A 20,376-nucleotide genomic window follows, 5' to 3' on the forward strand; every position below is an offset into this window, starting at 1 on the left:
TTTTCTAAGTGCCCTGCCATAGTTTCTTTAATAACAGCTTCTAATATTTTCCATATGACAGATTAAAACTAACTGGCCTGTAGTTTTCTGCTTTCTGCCTCCCTCTCTTTTTGAATAAAGAGGTTACATTTGCTATTTTCTAATCTAATGGAACCTTCCCCAAATCTAGGGAATTTTGGAAAATTAAAACCAATGCATCAACTATCTCACTAGCCACCCCTTTCAAGACCCTAGGATGAAGTCCATCAGAAGCCGGGGATTTCTCAGCCCACAGCTCCAACAATTTGCTCAATACCACTTTCCTGGTGATTATAATTTTCCTGTGTTCTTTCCTCCCTTCCATTACCTGATTTACAGCCATGCCTGCGATGTTACTCGTATCCTCTATAGTGAAAACCAATGCAAAATACCTGTTCAATTCATCTGCCATCTCCTTACTTTCCATTATTACTTCCCTACACTCAGTTTCTATCAGACGATCACTCACTTTGTGAACTCTTTTCTTATTTAAATACCTATGGAAACTCTTACTATCTGTCTTTATATTTCCAGCTAGCTTTCTCTTGTACTCTAATTTTTCCCTCCTTATTAATCTTTTTGTCATTCTTTGCTGTTCTTTATTTTCTGTCCAATCTCTGGCCTGCCACCCATCTTTGCACAATGATATGCTTTTTCTTTAAGTTTGATACTGTCTTTAACTTTTCTAGTTAACCATGGATGGTGTGTTCTCCCCTTGGATGCTTTCTTTCTCATTGGAATGCATCTATTCAGTGTATTCTGAAATACTCCTTTAAACGTCTGCCACTGCATCTCTACAGACCTATCCCTCCACCTTATTTGCCAGTTCATTCTAGCTAGCTTTGCTTTCATGCCCTTATACTTGCCCTTATTTAACTTTAAAGCACTAGTAATGCTAGTACTAAAATACCCACTCTTCTCTCCCTCAAACTGAATGTAAAATTCAATAATTTTATGATTGCTGCTACCTAGGGGTGTCTTCACTATGAGGTTATCAGTTAATCTTATCTTGTTGCACAATAGCAGATCGAGCATAGCCTGTTTTTTGTTGGCTCCAGAACATGCTGTTGCAAGAAATAACTCTGAAATAAATTCTATGAACTCCTTATCTAGACTACCCTTCCCTATCTGATTTTCCAGTCTACCTGTAGATTAAAATCCCCCATGATTATCGCTGTACCTTTCTGACAAGCTCCCTTATCACTTCCTTTATACTCTGTCCTACCGTGTAGTTACAATTAGGGGTCTGTACCCCTTTTCCACAAGTGACTTTTTGTCTTTATTGTTTCTCATCTCAAACCACACTGCTCCTACATCCTGGTTTCCTGAACTTAGGTCATCCCTTTCTAATGTGCTAATACCATCATCAATTAACAGAGCCACACCTCCACCTTTTCCTAGTTTCCTGTCCCTCCTAAATGTCACATACCCTTTAACATTCAGGTCCCAAACTATGTCATCCTGCAGCCATGTCTCTGTAATGGCTATCAGATCATACTTAATTATTTCTATTTGCTCTATCAGTTCACCTGTTTTGTTTTGAATGCTGTGTGTATTTAGAAATGAGACTTTAATCTTGTCTTTTTATTATTTTTGTAATGTCTGGCCTTATCTGCTGATTTATCCTTCGGGATTATCTGTCCCTTCCTGTCACATTCTGTTTATCATTTCCTACATTAGTACCCTTCTCTCTTGCCTTGTCTTTACTCTTTTGTTTACCACACCTTCCCAAGTTTGACCCCTTGGCTCCACTATTTAGTTTAAAGCCCTCTCCACTTCCCTAGTTATATGTTTTTTTATAGACTTCGATTGTGGATGCCTCAGCTACTTGTTCATGTTTCTGGCAGATACGCAACTGCCTTCCCACAACTTTCCAAGTTAACTCTGTTGGCCACTTTTTGCCACTTGGCTGTGTGAGGACCATGGTAGATTTCTTCAACTAGCAAATCTTCCAGCTGCTTTTCCCTCAAAATCCAAACTGAGATTGAGCCCCACCCACACTCCATGCGGTAAATTATGAAGTTTGTATTTTCGGTGCTTAAAGGGCAAGCCTAACTGATTAGCATCTGCTGTGGGCTTTCCAATCCAGTGAATTGTAGTCTACACCACAGCAAAGCTGCAACTTCCTCTGGATGCTCTCATAACTAAAGTGCTTGCTTCTGTCAGCAAACACACATTGTTAACTTAAACAAAAGAACACTCCACCCCCACAGCCTATCTCTATGACAACGTGGCATGCTTTGGGATGTTCTTAAACAGAAATGTAAATTAATTATTTTACCTTCTATGCTACTCTTTGATTCTATCACCCGTTTGAATAATTCCTATTGCAGATGGAGTTTTATGACCCTTTCTGCAGACTCTGGGTCCACGAAGAAGCTCCATGTTCACAAATCTGTTTTCAACTTCCTTTCATCTGCAAACTGAATACCTAATTTATTTTTTTATTGAAGTAAGGGCAGACCTTTTGTCCCTATTATGCTAATATAGAAGACCCCCTATTGTTTTTAGCTTTCATACTAATAACTCTGGCCTTGAAGATAAACGTAAGTTACCTTTTAAGTGTAATCAACTCCAAGCTTGGTTGAATTGCATTTACACCAGAGTTATTATTACCAGTTTCTCAATTAAGATTTTCCATTTATCTTCCATTTAACACTTCAATTCCTAAAGCTAAAAGTAATATTCTGAAACATATAAAGCATGAACCAGACTTTCACTATAATATCATGGGGGAGAATTTTCCCCAAGTCAGGCGGGCCATGTGGGAGTGGGGGCGGACCCGGTCACCACCCACAATTGGGTTTGCGCCGTCATTTTACGTGGGCAGGCCAATTAAGGCCCACCCTGCACACTTCGCGACTCCTGTGGATAGCAGGAGTGGGAGGGCGGTGGCAGGCGTGCCCAAACTGCCGGGTCCAATGACAACCCAGCGGCCTGTTTAAATGAAGGCCTGCCAGCATTTACAAGGCTGCTCACAATGGCTGGGAGAAGAGCACAGCAGAGGGGCAATGTGCCTGACGCAAGTCCGGAGGGTAGGCCATCGGGGCAGGCCAGGCCGGGGGGATAGGCCATCATGGCAGTATGCCCCTCATTTTTCAGACGAGTGCCTAGCTGCCCTGGTAGAGGAGGTGGCAGCATAACAGGAGGTCCTTCTTCCGAGGAAGGGGAGGCAGAGGCCTCCCCATCTGACCAAATGTGTGTGGGAGGAGGTGGCCGAGAGTGTTAGCTCCCATAATGTGGTGCGGCGCACATGGCTCCAGTGCCGCAAAAAAATTCAACGTTCTCCTGCGCTCTGGAAGGGCAAGTACCATGTTTTCTCGAGTCACTTAATGCAGCTGCGACCCTATCCCCCCCCAACAACTCTGAGTACAGTAACGGCATTGAATCCTTCATGTATGTATCCCTCGCTGGGTGTGACGGCAGAGGTTGCCCATGCCTAGTTCACCCTGAGAGGGTTGAGCTAGGATGGGTTCTGCATCCGCTGCATGTGTGACACTGACACCCAGAGTATAGAATGGGGGTGAAAGTCACGTGTCTACACCTAGGCAGAGTGATGGAAATGCAAAGCATGTCAAAGTCAGGGTGCTAACATGCTGGGAGGGGAGCTTCCAGTTGGCAGGGCACCAATCCATCTGCTGGTCTTTGCACTCCACGTGCTTGTGCCTCCTCGCTTAGCAAAGTGACACCTTGTAGTACCAGATGTGAAGGAGGCAGCATTTGGCCAGTGGGGGGAAGGGGTCAGCACTGACTTGTTTGGCGGGTGTGTGGCAGCTGCGGGGTGATGAAAAACTGGAGTCCTGCAATGTCCCACTCTGGCTGGGTTGGCAGGGACGCGATGGGAATCCAGGTGCAGGCTGGACTAATCAATGCTCCTCTCTCCTTTTCAGGAGAAGACTGCGCACAATGCGTCGGAACGAATGCGGACTGGCAGAGGGCAGGCCCAGTTGGTCATCCTAACTGCTTATGAGCAGCAGGCCATGGATCTGGTCATGCCCCCAGGTCCACCTGTGGTGGTGAGGCAGGAGTGCCATGGGGAGGTATGTTTGGGGAGCACTGAGGTCACCATGCATGTCCCAGAAGCCATGGCACTGCTGAATGCTCCGTGATTGAAGATAGCAACATGGGTTTACCATTGATTATGGAAGGATGAGCTCGTGTCCTGGGGCACGACGGTGAGGGCACTTTACACTTGCGTGAGGTGCAGGCAGAGATAGAGAGTGCCCAGGGCACCCACAGTCAGAAGACTGCTGGGTACCAGGCACACGCTCAGTCTGTGGCTGATGATGTGCCTCTGGAGTCGTCTGTGAGGCAGCAAACGCTGGAAGTGCAGCAGGGTGTGCGGGAGGATCTGGCAGAGATACATGAGGTTATGCATGGCATGGTGCCCATTTTTGAGGAGTCCATGCAGAGCATCACCGATGCAATGAGCCTCATGGCCGAGCGCCATGCTTCCTCCATGGAGAGAGTGGTGACTCTCGTGGTTAGGCTCCTCCAGGAGACCAACCAGGGGTTACGTTTGGACCTGCAAGCCCTCACAGCGGCATTTGCCTCAGCTGGTCCTTGCCAGTGTGGGAGATGGTTTGGGTACCATGTATCCCAGATGGTGCCCATCCATCTACGGTGAGCAGGGAGGTCCGAGCTGATCTCGTGTCGGCCCAACAGCTCCCTGTCATCTCTGCAGGCTCCTCTCAGGGCACTCCAGATGAGGGCAGCAGCTCCTCTGCCCCTCTGCCAGTGACCATGGCATCCGATGAGGTTGTGGCGACTGGGGAGAAGCCAGCTGTAGAAATGGCCACTCCCTCCCAGATAGGGCCATCAACATCTCCACGAACCAGAGGACGTCTGCCACGGTCATCGAGGCCAACAGGACAGCACAGTGAGCACCTGTCTCAGATGCCAGTGCCAGAGAGGGAGCAGCACCTAGACATAGCACCCGAAAGCATAAATTTAAGGCTCCTTAGGCACACCATGGGTTTCTCACTGGTGCTTTTATGTTGGCCCATCGTACTTTCTGGAAGACTTGATGTGATGTCCAACACCGTTTTTTTTTGCTTTATGAAGTTACATTTGTTATCTCAATAAATTTTGACATGTTGCCATGCCTCAGGGTAATTCCTTATTTCTGCAAGTGGTTGGGAAGATGATGTTATGACTGAGACATTGAGCTATATTGACAAAGGCTTTAGTTATTGTTAGTATCCAGGCTGATTTAGCACTCAGGTATCAAATGTGGAGCCTGCAGCCCTGGCGTGTGTTGAAGGTCCATCTGTGGTGTGCTAGCTGAAGGATTAGAGCCTCCCGGGTGTCCCTGCCTCCCTGGAGGTTGCCCGGGTCAGCGTCTACCCCCTCAGCATTCTCCTATGCGTTCTCATGCTCGGACTCACTGCTGGACTCATCGTGTGCATCCGGAGCAACTGCGTCTATGTCTTCCTCGTCCACTGCGTCGCCCCTTTCCAGCCCAGATTGTGGAGAGCGCAGCATGCAACCACTATCAGCGACACACGATCTGGGGGGGTATTGGAGTGTGCCCCCTGAGCGATCCAGGCATCGGAAGCTCATCTTGAGAAGACTGATGGTTCTCTCTACCACCGCCCTTGTGGAGGTGTGGCTCCTATTGTACCACTGCTCAGCCTCTGTCTTGGATGACAGAGAGGCGTCATGTGCCACCTTTTGAGGCAATAGCTCTTGTCACCCAGCAGCCATCTATGAAGCTGGGCTGGAGCACTGAAGAGCCTTGGCACCTGGGTGTGTCTGAGTATGTAAGCGTCGTGGGAGTTGCCTGGGTGCCTTGCACAGACCTGCAGAATCCGCATCCTGTGATCACACACTATCTGCACGTTCATGGAGTGGAAGCCCTTCCTGTTGACGAAGGCACAGGGTTCACCTGCTGGTGCCTTGATGGCCACATGTGTATAGTCTATTGCACCCTGGACGCGGGGGAAGCGAGCAATGGCTGTGAAGCCTCTGGCTCGCTCAACCTGGCTGGCCTCATCCCAGCGGTAGTGGATGAAAGTCAATCCACGCCTGAATAGAGCGCCTGTCACCTGCTTGACACAAGAGTGGACAGCTGATTGGGAGACTCCGCAGAGATCACCCACCGACCCCTGGAAAGAGTCAGAGGCATAGAAGTTGAGGTCAGCTGTGACCTTTAGAGCCACTGGCATGGGGTGTCCACCCACACAGTTAGCAGAGATCTCAGGACCTATCATCTGACAGATGGAGGTCACTGTCTCCCTTGAGAGATGGAGCCTCCTTCGGCACTACACCTCAGACATATTGAGATAGCTACTTCTCCGCATGTAAACCCTGGCAGCAGGATAGTGACGTCTTCTGCGGCCCCTTCCGCCTTGGACTTCTTGTTGGCCCTGCACCCCTTGTATCTGCGCCTCTCCTCCCAAAGGTGACTCCGCTGGAGGCTGAATGTGGACTCCTGGCCTCCTCCCCCTTCTGGCCCTCCCTTCCTCCTCAGAGGAGGTGCCTCCAGTGGCGAGCACAACTCCCATTCCCAGGCTAAGGGAAGGCTTCATGAAAGCTGCTGGCCCCAAAAATGATCTATACTGTAGAGTCCTACCAAGGCTTTTATTCCTGTCCAAGCAGCTGGTATGAGTTTTGAAGTATTCCTGCTCACACAGGCAAGTATAAGTAACTTTCACACTTAAATACCTCAAATTTGTGAATTCACATTCGCAACCCCAGTCACCCCTCTTATCCCGCCTGTGGATGAGGTTTATACAAATGTCTCCTACCCGCCTGCCCGTTGCGCCTGGGCTGCGAAAAATCAAATTCAATTGCTGCCTCAAGGACCTTGACTGGCCCGTTAATTGATGGCAGATTTGCATCCGAACTTATAGCGCCCGCCTTCCCAAATATCGTGATGGCGTGTGGTGACGTCGGGACGTATGCCCGATGTCGCTGCGCGTCATTTTACACGTCGGTTTGTGGGGCCCGCCCCTGCATGGCAACAGGAAAATTCTGCCCCATATACTGACTAATGGGTGTGAATTCAATATTTTACGTAGAGGTATTGATTTGCCCATGACACATGTTTTATGTCTTGGGACCTAAATTGGCAAGACACAGGCAATTAACACCTAATATGATAAAATTCATATCTCACAGCTTCATTCTAATATTTAGCTTTCTGCCCCTCTAACTGGGATTAGGCATATTCAAGGTGGGCTCCGTTCCTGTTTCAGATTCTTTTCATTTTAACCTCTGACACAATCACTGGCCACCATTTTTGGGAGGTAAGATTCAGCCCCATATTTTGCTTCATAATGAACCTCATTCTTACGGGAATGTTTGTTTCTAGGTTACTTAATGATGATAGTTGGAATAACATGGTTTTTATTAAAATTTCTACAGATTTTGTAAAATGTTTAACTGATATCTGTGGATCTTGGTACCACTTTCAGGGTTCAAGTTCCATCATTTGGACAGATACAATATTGAAATAATAAATTTGCAACAAGTATTCTTTCTGATGGCAACTTTGTGGTGGAAAGGAGTGACCTTTGAAGGGGAACACCAATCAGGAAGTAGTAAGCTTAAATAAAGAAATAGAAGTTACATATCAGTAGAGACAGAGGTTGGAGTCAGGTAAGTCTCACGGAAGAAAATAATCCACTGTGGGACCTAAGTCTGTCATGAGGCGTCTTGTGTATACAATGATATTTATGTTTATACTTTTCGATATTGTGCAGTCATTACAAAGTAAGGTGAAAGGTCACAAGCGATACATGCTCCATCTGTTTACATTATTTGCAAAGTGATAGGAGGGAGTAGAATTGCTCTGGTTGCTATGCACTGAAACATTATAAATAGTTTTTTTGTGCACTTATGATTCAGAGTGTGGAATGCCTTAGAGGAAACATTGCTGGGAATAGAATCCATAATAGCTTTTAAAAGGAAAGGAGATAAATATTTGAAAAAGAAAAGGGAATGGGTTAAGGGCAGGAGTCGAGGACTAACGAGGTACCTGCTTCAGAGACATCCTAAGAAATAGGAGCAGGAGTAGGCCATTCAATCCATCGAACTGACATAGGTACCTATGGTGAGAGAGTTTATTTTCTGCATGACAGGATGTAATAAGGGGCCATATTAATTATTAACAACTTGGATGGAGAAAAAGAGAGCTGTACATCCAAGTTTTCAGATGACACTAAATTATGTTGCACAATAAGTTGTGTGGATGTGAGTGGGAAATTATGAAGAGACATAGATTAAATGAGTTAGCAAAGCTACGGCATATGGAATTCAATGTGTTTTAGTATGAGGTCATCCACTAAGGGATATAATAACCCCAAGATGTTCCAGGTGTGTCACAATCAATGAACTGCTTTCTGAGATAAATCATGAGATAGTCCGTTTTGGTGACTTTGATCAAGAGATAAATGTTGTCCAGGATACCTTCACTGCTCTTCTTTAAAGAATATCATCCATCTGAGAGGAGGCCTTGGTTTAATGTCTCATCTGGCAGGCAACACCTTTGTCAGTGTCACAGTCCCTCAGTACTGCACTGAAATGTCAATTTAGACAATGTGATCAAGTCTCTGGAATGGAGCTTAAACCCACAACCATAGTTATGGAGATGAGAGTGCCAGTGAGTCAAGTCCAAAACTCTAGCAGTTGCTGATGATGTGACTCCTTAGCAGTAAACAGTCCATAATTTGACGATAATTAATCATCACATATACCACGGATATTGCAGCAAAGAGTTTGATTAAGGGACAGAATTTTTATGCTGGCACTGAGTAACAAAATTCAGTGTACTCTGTTCTCTACCATCGGCACCCCTCACAGAATTCAACTTATCTGTTTAAAGCAAAATAAAAGTCCATTTTCAGTCACTTTACACATAGTAAGCGTTCAGATTCATGAATGCAGAAGAAAGTAAAACTGATCAATGTAAATTATTTCTGCTGTCTTGAAACAAATGACAGGGGTGGAGTTTGCCTTACATGAGCCTGCTGCAAAGGTTTGGTTTGGGGACTGAGAGGCCTAGGTTTTTACCAAGTCATGTTGACTCGGGAGCCCTTCAAAAATAGCGGACAGATCCCAGTTCCGAGATCCCCAACTCCATTCCCGGGCGGTGCGATTTTTGGAGATGGGTTTAAAGGGCACAGACTGCTTCCTACAGAAGCCCGCATCCAACACTCCTAACCTAGCTGGCTCCATTGGGGAGATAGGCATGTCCTACTCCTTCACGATTTTCATGAGGTCGGGCCAGGTTTTTAGAAGTTTGTGGTTCACAGCCCCTTAGGGGGGTTGTGAATCTTAGTGTGCATGAGGGGAAATTTCAAAAGGTCCTCCTCATGCCCCCTATGCAGTTATACCCCCTACCCACCCCCTCAGGCCCCTCTTGCACCCAATGCCAAGTTCTGCTCTTCCACCCAACCCCATGTCTCCTCACAGCCCCCTATGCCAAGCTCTGTCACTTCCATGCCCATTGACCAATTGTACACATTCTAGAACCAATGAACACCACAGTGCAAAATGGGATGTATAAAAAAAAGCTTTAAAAATGTAATCCTTTGATCACTTTCTCCTATGCTTGAAAATAAGTGGCTGGAGAAGCTAATTAAGGTGTCAGTCATCCAGACCCTTTGAAGTTTCAGAAACCACAAACACTTGAAAGCACTTGACTTATTTAAACAAACATTGTGAAATTGACCGCAGAGATCAGAGACCCTGGCTGCCAATCAAACAATATTTCTTCTGGGGATCTGGTGTTCTATTACCATAATAGATGTTGAGTCTATTAGAATAACAGAACATCTGCTCCCCAAAGGAAACATTGGGCGGAATTATCCCAGATTTGCACTAAGTGCGGTAGCGGGCTAGTAAAACAGTTTTACTTTCCGGCCACAATGGTGGCTTTTCCCGCCATATCATCCCAAACCTGTAGCATTAATAATGCATTCCTGGGATATACACCTTTTCCATAACGGGCGGGATCCGATTCGCCTGCCACGCCGTCATCTTGCTGCTTTATCACGCCAGCCACCACATTTAAAGTACAGCCACGCTCAGTGCTTCGAGCCCAGGACAGCAGCAAAGAAGACATGGCCCCAAAAGCAAGAAGACTGCAGGCCTCGAGTGCCTTTTGGATGCTGTGGAGGCCCACTGTGATCTCCTCTACCCATGCTCTGTCTGCAGGAGGGGCAGCTACATTACCACTCTGGCTTGGTAGGCAATGGCAATGGTTATCAGTGCTAATGTTGCACAGAAGTTGGCCATTCAATGCAGATAGAGGATGAATGATCTCATCATGCAGCCAGGGTGTGACAACCATCTTATCACTCTAAACTCACACACTCACCCATCACACGTTCACTGGCATCTCACTCACTGTCAGCTCAAGGGACATCACCGCCCATCTCACACACACCCTTACATGTCCATCTGGCGTGATCTCCTCTGGAGACTGCCTCCTCATCCCTGACCATTTTGAGGCCACTTGCACAGATCAACATGTGCCCTCACACACACCCTGGGACACCCTCCTTCCACAGTACAACCCTCGCCCTACAGCCTCCTCCCTTGCCACTTCTACCCCTTCCCCAAGAAAGACCTTGCGCTGTAGCTGTTGAAAAGCCACCCACGTATGGCTGCTCTGGTAGGTAGAGACCTACCCTGACCCCCCCCTAAAAGTGATGTGCTGCTGTCTGTGAAGCCTGGCCCTGATGACTGTTAGTGCTGACTGAAGCAAGGTAGGCAAACAAACCTTGATGTCCCGAGCAAAGTGCAGCTGCCCCCAGGTGCATGCCTCATATATGCTACTGTGAAACACTTTGACGTGTTTTGCTGCCGATGTGGGCGGACGATCCAGTGGTGGTGGGTGGGGGGGGTTGGTGGTGGCTAGAGGACCGAGTCCGTCGGGCTGGCCTTATATTAATATGCTGATGTGTTGCGATGAGGTTGCCAATGTCCGATTTTTGGCCGCCTTGCCATATTGTCCGCTGACGCCACCCAATACGCCCGATGCCAGCGAGCACAGAAAATCCCAGCCATTGTTTGATTGACAGCTCAGGCTCTCTAATCTCTCTGGTCAATTTCACAATGTTAACTCAAATGCTTTCAAGTGTTTGTGGTTTATGGTTTCTGAAACTTCATTGGGCCTGGATGACTGACACTCTTATTAGCTTATCCAGACATTTTTTCAAGCATAGGGAAAAATGATCAAAGGATTACATTGTTTCAAAGCTTTTTTTTTTTACACATCCCACTTTACACTGTGGTGTTCATTGGTTCGAGAAAGTTTCCAGTGGGTCAACGAGTGTGGAGGTGCCAGAGCTTGGCAAAGGGGGCATGAGAGGACATAGGGGGCGGGTGGGGAGCATAATGTGGCATGGATGGGGATGGGGAGAGTTTTTAGGATGAAAGGGGCATGAGGAGTGAGGGCAGGAGGGCCTTTGTGTTTTTCTTTCTCTGGGACAAAGCCCCATGGCATCAGGTGGGCCTTTTAAACAACCCGCCTCCATACCCAGCAGCCCCTGTGGCTGCCTGAGCACTCCTTCTCAGGCCGGCTGTCCAAACTCTAGCTCGCACCTGGCCCCCAGCAATGAGGATCCTGCCTTGGCAGTCACTTTCTCCCAAGGCAGACGGGCCAAGTTGGGAATTTTCCTGACTCCCCATACCCACCTCGAGAATGAAAATCTAGGCCGACGTTGTGATGTTGTTTGTATGGTCCTAATGCCCTTCCTGATTTCTCCAATGATGAGGAAGATCGGTATGGACCAATATGCAGAAATGGATTACATTAGGCTGAGGGATCAGGCTGAGAAATGTAGCCAGCATGTCCCTAATGGCAGCTCCAACAAATGGATGAAGTGTGAATTGATACTCAAATTAAATATTGAGTCAAGACTTTATTTGCTGGAACTAAATTACAAATAAAATAAATGTACTTACATTTATATAGGGTTGTTGTCATCTTCACAGCATGGGTGTTATTATACCCAGCATAGAACCTGCTCAATTTTCATTTCAATGTTTCCAAGTTCTGTAACAGACATCTGCTCCACTAGATTACCACTCATGTCATGCAAATTTTAATTTATTCTCTAAAGTCTTATCACATTGTCCAATAATCGCAAAGCATTTCACAGAATGAACTAAGATTCCTTATTCTTCCAGTAATCTTCCTTTCGTTTAAACAATTTCAGATGGTCCCTATGATTTGATGGTCAAGTCTGAACCACGATTCAAAGTTCGTGAAGGAGTGTTTGCTGCTGGCAAAGGAGAGCCAATCTGGTTTAAATGTTCAGCAAATTCCAACCCACCAAATATCTATTCGTGGTTCCAGAAAGCTGACAACAAGACAACACCCATCCAGTGGGGGCCAGTGTTAAAAATCAAGTCTGAGAAAGTACCCGAGAAAGCTGACTACATGTGTTGTGTCTACAACAATATCACTGGCAAACGGGATGAAACTCAATTCACTTTCATACTCTCTGCTACTGGTATGTATGAGCTTGTTGATATTAACTTATTAATAGCAGTGTTTTGCAGATTATGTGATAATGGGTGTTCTTAAAACCAATTTGAATAGTCAAGAAAAGAACATCACTTGAATTGCAGATGAATTAAATGAAAGTGGAACTTGAAGTGAATTAAATTGATTCTGTTGTTAATCGTGCATTGAATAAGTTATCATTCTCAAACACACAATGGTTTTATTTTGTTGTGTGAATGAGGCATCTATTGAGAATCATTATAGTTTTGCCTTATGGAATGTTAACTCAAAACCTTTTTCAAATAAGTGAATGATTGTGTGGCAAGGGTTCTTGATCTCACAGCCAAGCTACAAACAGGAAATAGCTTTCTCTTATTGAGTGGGTCATTTTAGTTTTGTTTAAAGAGCAGCTGGGAAAGGGCAGGGAAGTGGGACGAGCTGACCACAGGCAGGTCAGGCCAAATGGTCTCTTTCTGTGCTGTAACCATTCTATGGTTCTATAACTAAAAATCTATGGAGCGAGCACCAGATTTCTGTTTACGTATTTGTATTGTATTACACAAAGATGTCTTTTCTATACTTGTGTGAATTGCATTACTGCTACATTTACAATGCTTAAACTAGTTCAGCAAGTCTCAATTTCCAAGAATCCAATTCTGACTTTACGTTGAATTACGTGAAATATTACATCACAGGAACAGGTCCTCATCTGCCCAACTTGTCCATGCTAGTGTTTATGCTCCACAAGCTCTTCTTCCCATCTTGAGTCATCTCACTCTACCAACATGGCCATCTATTTCTGTCTCCCTCATATACTTATGCAACTATGCTAATCGCTTTAAGCACTCCACGCGGTAGTGAGTCTACATTTGCCCCACTGTCCTGAATTTCTTACTGGATTTATTATTGGCTAACTTATATTCAAGGTCCCTAGCTTTGTAACCGCTCCCCCCACTCCCACAAAAAATGAAAATTTTTTTTCTATTTAACAAAACCATTAATACTGTTATATGCTCTACCAGGCTATGAGTCTACTCAAGGTCCTTGGGTGTTAAATTGGATAGTCCCTGAATATGGGTACTGGGATTGCAAAGCACCAATTAATGTACAAGCATAGATATAGACATATGAATTAGGAGCACGAGTAGGCCACTTGGCCCCGGGATCTCACCAATGCCCCGTAAAACTGAAACATAACCTCCCTACTCTTGTATTCAATTACCCTTGCAATAAACAACAACATTCTATTACCTTTGCTAATTACTTGATATGACTGCATACTAATCTTTTGTGATTCATGCACTAGAACACCCAGTTCCCTCTACATCTCAGAGCTCTGCAGTCTCTTAACATTTAAATACTATGCCTCTTTTTTTATTCATCCTGCCAAGATGGACAACCTCACATTTTCTTACATTATACTGTATTTGCCAAATCTTTGCCCAATCACCTAAACTATCTACATGCTTTAGTAGCCTCCTTATGTCCTCTTTACAGCTTACTTTCCTACCTATCTTTGTGTCATCAGCAAATTTAGCAACCATGTCATCGGTCCCTTCATCCAACTCATTTATATAAATTGTAAGAAATTGAGGCCGCAGCACTGATCCCTGTGGCATATCCTGCCAACCAGAAAATGCCCATTGAATGTAATGCAGACAAAACAACATCTTTGTGTTACATGCTCATTATCGTGATTTCTGTGTGCAGTCAATGCTAACTAAGCTACTGATTGACTGGACACATCAGCAGGGGTCCCATTATCATTACTGGCTAGCACTACTTATAGCTAGCTTGTACTACTTGAAGCTTGTTTGTAACTCTTAAAGTGGAGGTGCATTGTGACTGAACTGGGTGCTCAGAGTCTTTTGTGAGCTGAATCTGACCTGGTAAAGGAAGAGAATGGCTGAACATGGGATGAGTGGCCTCCCAATTTTCCATGGCTGCATTGGAGGCCTTGGTGGAGAATGTGGAAAGAAGGAGAGATGTCATGTATCCACGGGGTGACCGGTGATCATCCAGGCACATGGTGCAAAAGCAGAGTGTACAAATTGCCATGGCGGTCAGTGCCAGAAGTGCAAGCTCAAACCTGGATGCAGTGCCGCAAGAAGATTAATGACCCCACATGAGACATCAAGATTAGTAAATGCATCTTCAGTCTGCTTCAAAAGCATCATCTCTCCGGGGTGAGACATTGGCATAGTGGTATTGTCGCAGGACTAGTAATCCAGAGGCCCTGGGGACCTGGGTTCAATCCCACCACGTCAGATGGTGGAATTTGAATTCAATAAAAACCTGGAATTAAAATTCTAATGACCATGAAACCATTGTCAATTGTTGTAAAAACCCTTGCCCTTTAGGGAAGGAAATCTGTGGTCCTTACCTATGTGTGGCACCAGGCCCACAGGCAATAAATGCTGGCTAGCCAGTGATGCCCACATACAATGAATTTTTAAAAAGTCTTATGTTACCAACTAGACTCGTAGCCACATCTGTTGCCCAAATCACCCATCTACCAACATCCACATTGCACAGTTTGCAAACACTGTCAGCTTTTCAAGCATGACAGCCACATCACCCATATTGCACTACACACAGAGGTGGCAGACAACTGGAGGCAGCAGGAACTAATCAGAAGGGATAGGCATGTTTTCATGCTCTAACCCCCATGGAAGAGATGGTGCTGACTATTATAAGAAGGGCCATTGCTGAGGTTGTGGTTGTTTGGGAGTGTGAATCCATGAAAGATCTTTGTACTTCCACTTCCCCCTCATCCAACAATCTCTTCTGATTTACAAGTTGCAGATGCTCTAAGCACCATCTCAACTCCTGTTGTTAATTGTATCAATTGTACTTACACATGGAGGGCAATGATTGTATGGTTACTTCAGCACATATAAAGTGACACTTACTGACACAAGAGTTGAATGGAGTCAGGCGGTATATATCTACAACCAAATCTATTCCAAGTGAAGACGGGCTTTAGATTCTTCCTTCATCAACTGGCTATCAGAAGTATGGAATCTGTGACCTCTCTACTCAATGCCCCCAAACTTGCGCCTTTTTCTTTTCAGATGCCTAAGAAATGCAACATGGCCAGGCAGTAGAGAAACACCGCGAAGAGAACAATGTTGAAGACATAGAACTGTCAGATGATTTTACACTCACAGCCACCAGCTCAGGTCCTGACACTGCATGTATCATAGAGAATAGCATAGAGGTGGGAACTGTACATGGTGCGATAACAGTCACAATGGTTTGCAGTCAAGTCCAAGGGCAAGGATAGTACAACTGCCAGCTCACCAGAGGGTAAAGTTTCACCTGGGTTCTGCTGCAGAGGACTGACGTAAGAACTTTGATGTGACCAGACCACAGAAGCATGTGAAATCATGTGACATTGCTATGCCTTCATCATCACTCTCTTCTTGGTGTTCCTCCACAAGAGGGGTCAATAACAGAATTTATTTGATTTAAGAAACAAAAGAGATACCATTAAACTACTGGGTGTATTCTATAGGCCACTAACTGGTGGAAAAGATTTGGAGAAGCACATTTACAGGGCAATTATAGAGCAGTGAAAAAACTGTACATCAGTGATAATGTGGGGCTTTAATTGCCCTAATATAAACTGGGATAGTGATAGTGCATTGAGCAGAGAGGGGGAAAGAGTTTCTGAAGCATGTTCAGAAGAATTTTCTTGATCAATATGTTCCTGGCCCAATGTGAGGGGAGACATTGCTGAATCTGGCTCTAAGGAATGAAGAAGGTCAAATGTCAGTAGGGGAATATTTAGGGAACAGTTCATTTTATCATATGGTTTGGGTTAGCTATGGAAAAGGACAAAGAGAAATCTAGAATAAAAATATTTAATTGGAGGAGGATTAGTTTCAGTGGGCTAAGAACAGATCTGGCCCAGATCAATGCGAGTCAAAGATTAGCAGGCAAAACTATAATGGAACGATGGGCTGCCTTTAAGTAGGAGGTGGTTTGGGGACAGTCAAAGTACATTCCCACATGGCGAAAGGTAGGGCAGAGAGTAAGATAAAGCATAAAAATGGTGCATATGACAAGTCAGGTTGATAATAGAATTGAGTACCAGGCTGAATATAGAGAGTTCAGAGGGGCAGTGAAAAGGGAGATAAAAGAGTCAAAGAGACAGTATGAGGGGAAATTGGAAGCTAACATAAAAGAGAGTCTTAATTTAAGTCTCTTAGATAGTAAAAGGGTAGTAAGAGGGGTTCGTGTGACTGAGTAGGAACCAAAAAGAGGATCTACGGAAGATACAGAGGGCAGGGCTGAGGTACTAAATTAGCGCTTTATACCTGTCTTCACAAAGGAAGAAGATGCTTCCGAAGTCATAGTGAAAGAAGAGGTAACAGATACTGGATGAGCCAAAAATTGGTAAAGAGGAGATATTCAAATAGGTGACTGTACTTAAAGTTAATAAGTCATCAGGATCAATTGGGATGTATCCAAGGATATTGAGGGAAGTAAGGGAGGTAATTGTGGAGATCCTGATCCTCCTCCAATACAGGGGCAGACTGGAAAATTGCAAATATTCGGCCCTTGTTCAAAAAAGTGGTCTAAGAATAAACTTGGCAATATACTCAGGGGTGGCTCATGAGGTAGTAGAGGTGTTGATTTTAATTTTCAAAATTCCCTAGATTCTGGAAAGGTTCCATCAGACTGGAAAGTAGAAAATATAACCCCTCCATTCAAGAAGGGAGGGAAGGAGAAAACAGGAAACTAGCTTGACATCTGTCATGGGGAAGGTATTAGGATAAATCATCAAAGAAGTTATAGGTGGGCTCTTAGAAAAAGTCAGGGGAATCGGGAAGAGATGGCATAGTTTTATGAAAGGGAAATCATGTTTAATCAATTTATTAGAATTCTTTGAAGGGGTAACATGTGCAGTGGATAGAGGGGAGCCTGTACATGTACTGTACTTGGATTTCCAGAAAGAACAAAGAACAAACAAAGAACAAAGAAAAGTACAGCACAGGAACAGGCCCTTCGGCCCTCCAAGCCTGCGCCAATCATATTGCCCCTCATCTAAAACATTTTGCACTTCCGGGGTCCGTATCCCTCTATTCCCATCTTATTCATGTATTTGTCAAGCTGCCTCTTCAATACCACTATCATACCTGCTTCCACCACCTCCTCTGGCAGCGAATTCCAGACACTCACTACCCTCTGCGTAAAAAACTTGCCCCGCACATCTCCTCTATAGTTTTCTCCTCTCACCTTAAATCTATGTCCCCTAGTAATTGACTCTTCCACCCTGGGAAAAAGCTTCTGACTATCTACTCTGTCCATGCCACTCATAATTTTGTAAACTTCTATCAAGTCGCCCCTCAGTCTCTGTCGCTCTAGTGAGAACAATCCAAGTTTCTCCAACCTCTCCTCATAGCTAATAACCTCCAGACCAGGCAGCATCCTGGTAAACCTCCTCTGCACCCTCTCCAACACCTCCATATCCTTCTGGTAATGTGGCGGCCAGAATTGCACGCAATATCAAGCATTTGATAAGGAGCCCCATCAAAGGTTATTGTGGAAAATAAAAGATCAGAGTGTAGGGTGAAACATATTAGCCTGGATAGAAGATAGAGGAGAGTGCGAGAGGAGGATCCTGGGACAGGCAGTCAGTAGCACATAGAGGAGAGTGCGATAGGAGGACCTTGGACAAGCAGTCAACAGCACCTAGAGGATCTAGTCTATCAAGAGGACCTAGCCTATCTAGAGGATCTAGCTTCTAGTCTATACTCAAGTAGGAGTAAGGGTAAAATAAAAGCAAGGGTCCATATTCTATTTAGTTATGTCTGGGGAACTTAGTCACGTGATTTGCATATCCTGCACTATGTGGGAAATCCTAGACACTGCTGTGGTCTGCATGACCATGTGTGCCGGAGGTGCCTCTGACTGGAGCAACTTGAGCTCCGGGTTTTGGAGCTTGAGCGACAGCTGGGGGCACTACGGTGCATCCACGAGGCTGAGAGAATAGTGGACAGAACGTTTCAGGATGTGGTCACCCCGCAGCTTAAGGAAGTGCAAGCAGAGAGGGAATGGGTGACCGCCAGACAGAAGAAGGGGGCCAGGAAGGTAGTGAGGAAATCCCCTGAGTGCATCTCACCCGCAAACAATTTTTCGGCCTTGGAAAACGGTGAGAGTGACGGTTCCTCTGTAGAGGCCAACCAGAGCCAAGGCCATGGCACTGTGGGTGGTCCAGCTGCTCAGGGCAGGAGAAAGAAGTGTGGGAGGACAATAGTGGTAGGGGACTCATTAGTGAGGGGAGGAGACAGGTGCTTCTGTAGCTGTAGGCATGACTCCAGGATGGTATGTTGCCTCTGGGTGCCAGGCCAAGGAATTTAGAGAGTGGCTGCAGGGCATTCTGAAGGGGGAGGGTGAACAGCCAGAGGTCATGGTCCATGTTGGGACCAGTGACATAGGAAGAAAGAGAAATGAGGTCCTGCAAGCAGACTTCAGGGAGTTAGATAGGAAATTGCAAAGCAGGACTTTAAAGGTAGCAATCTCCAGATTACTCCCGGTGCCACACAGTAGTGAGTATAGGAACAGAAGGATAGAGCAGATGAACGTGTGGCTCTAGAGATGGTGCAGGAGGGAGGGATTTAGATTCCTGGGGCTTTGGGACCGTTTCTGGGGGAGGTGGGACCTGTACAAGTTGGACGGATTACATCTAAACAGGAACAGGACCAACACCCTCACGGGGAGGCTTGCCGACGCTGTTGGGGCAGAGTAAAACTAAATTGGCAGGGGGATGGGATCCTGAAAAGTAGTTCAAAGGTGAGAGAATCTGAGATGACATTAAAAGTTAAAATGCGAGTAAGGGAGTCTGAAAGGCAGAGGAAACATAGGCTAGATAAGAAAGAAGTGAGTTTAGCAAGGCTAAATGGAATATATTTTAATGCAAGGAGCCTGGGGAATAAGGCAGACGAGCTGAGGGCACAGATAGGCATGTGGGAGTATGATATCATAGCTATGACCGAGAATTAACTAAAAGAGGAACAGGATTGGCAGCTCAACATTCCTTGTTATAGGGTATTCAGACGAGATAGAGAGGGGGATCGAAGAGGAGGGGGGTTGCAATATTGATCAAGGAATCAATTATAGTGGCAAGGAGAGAAGATATCTTGGAAGGATCATCAAATGAGGCCATATGGGTAGTAGTAAAAAACACAAAAGGGGCAAACATGCTGTTGGGTGTGTACTATAGGCCCCCGATAGTCAGCAAGAGATAGAGGATCAAATATATAATCAAATTTCAGAGAAGTGTAAGGATAATAAGGCAGTAATAGTAGGGAATTTTAACTACCCAAATATTAACTGGGATAGTTTTAGTGTGCAAGGTAGAGAGGGAGCAAAATTCTTAATTTGCATCCAGGAGAGCTTTTTTTAACCAGTAAGTAGAAAGCCCAACAAGAGGGGGGGCATTTCTGGACCTAATATTCGAAAATGACCTCGGGCAGGTGGAAAGGGGAGAATTTTGGAGATAGTGACCATAACACAGTTAGATTTAGGATAGTTATGGAAAAGGATAAAGTTGGGCCAGGAATATAAGTCCTGAACTGGGGAAAGGCTAATTTTACTAAGATGAGGTATGATTTGGCCCAAGTGGACTGGGAGCAGCTACTTGCAGGTAAAACTGTGTCAGAGTAGTGGGAGGCATTCAAGGAGGAAATAGCGAGAGGACAGGGCAAATATGTTCCCGTAAAGTCAAAGTGGGGGACCAAATCCAGAGAACCCTGGATGTCAAGGGATAGAAAGGTTAGGATTAAGAAAAAAAGATAAGTTTATAGCAGATAATGAGGGCTCAATACAGCAGAGTCCTTAGAGGAGTATAAAAAGTGCAAAGGAAATTAGGAAAACTAAGAGAGTGCATG

General features: G+C 45.2%; 1 protein-coding gene across 1 annotated transcript in view; it reads left to right on the forward strand.

Annotated features, from left to right (window-relative positions):
* The window catches only part of hepacam2 (HEPACAM family member 2), a 182,191-nt gene that overhangs the window by 72,820 nt on the left and 88,995 nt on the right, over positions 1 to 20,376 (forward strand). The window contains exon 4 of the mRNA XM_078538751.1: positions 12,189 to 12,485. Within this exon, the coding sequence (XP_078394877.1) occupies positions 12,189 to 12,485 (297 nt within the window). The remainder of the gene's footprint in view (positions 1 to 12,188; positions 12,486 to 20,376) is intronic.

This window comes from Cetorhinus maximus, chromosome 3, assembly GCF_964194155.1.
Source record: "Cetorhinus maximus chromosome 3, sCetMax3.hap1.1, whole genome shotgun sequence".
NCBI classification, from domain to species: domain Eukaryota; kingdom Metazoa; phylum Chordata; class Chondrichthyes; order Lamniformes; family Cetorhinidae; genus Cetorhinus; species Cetorhinus maximus.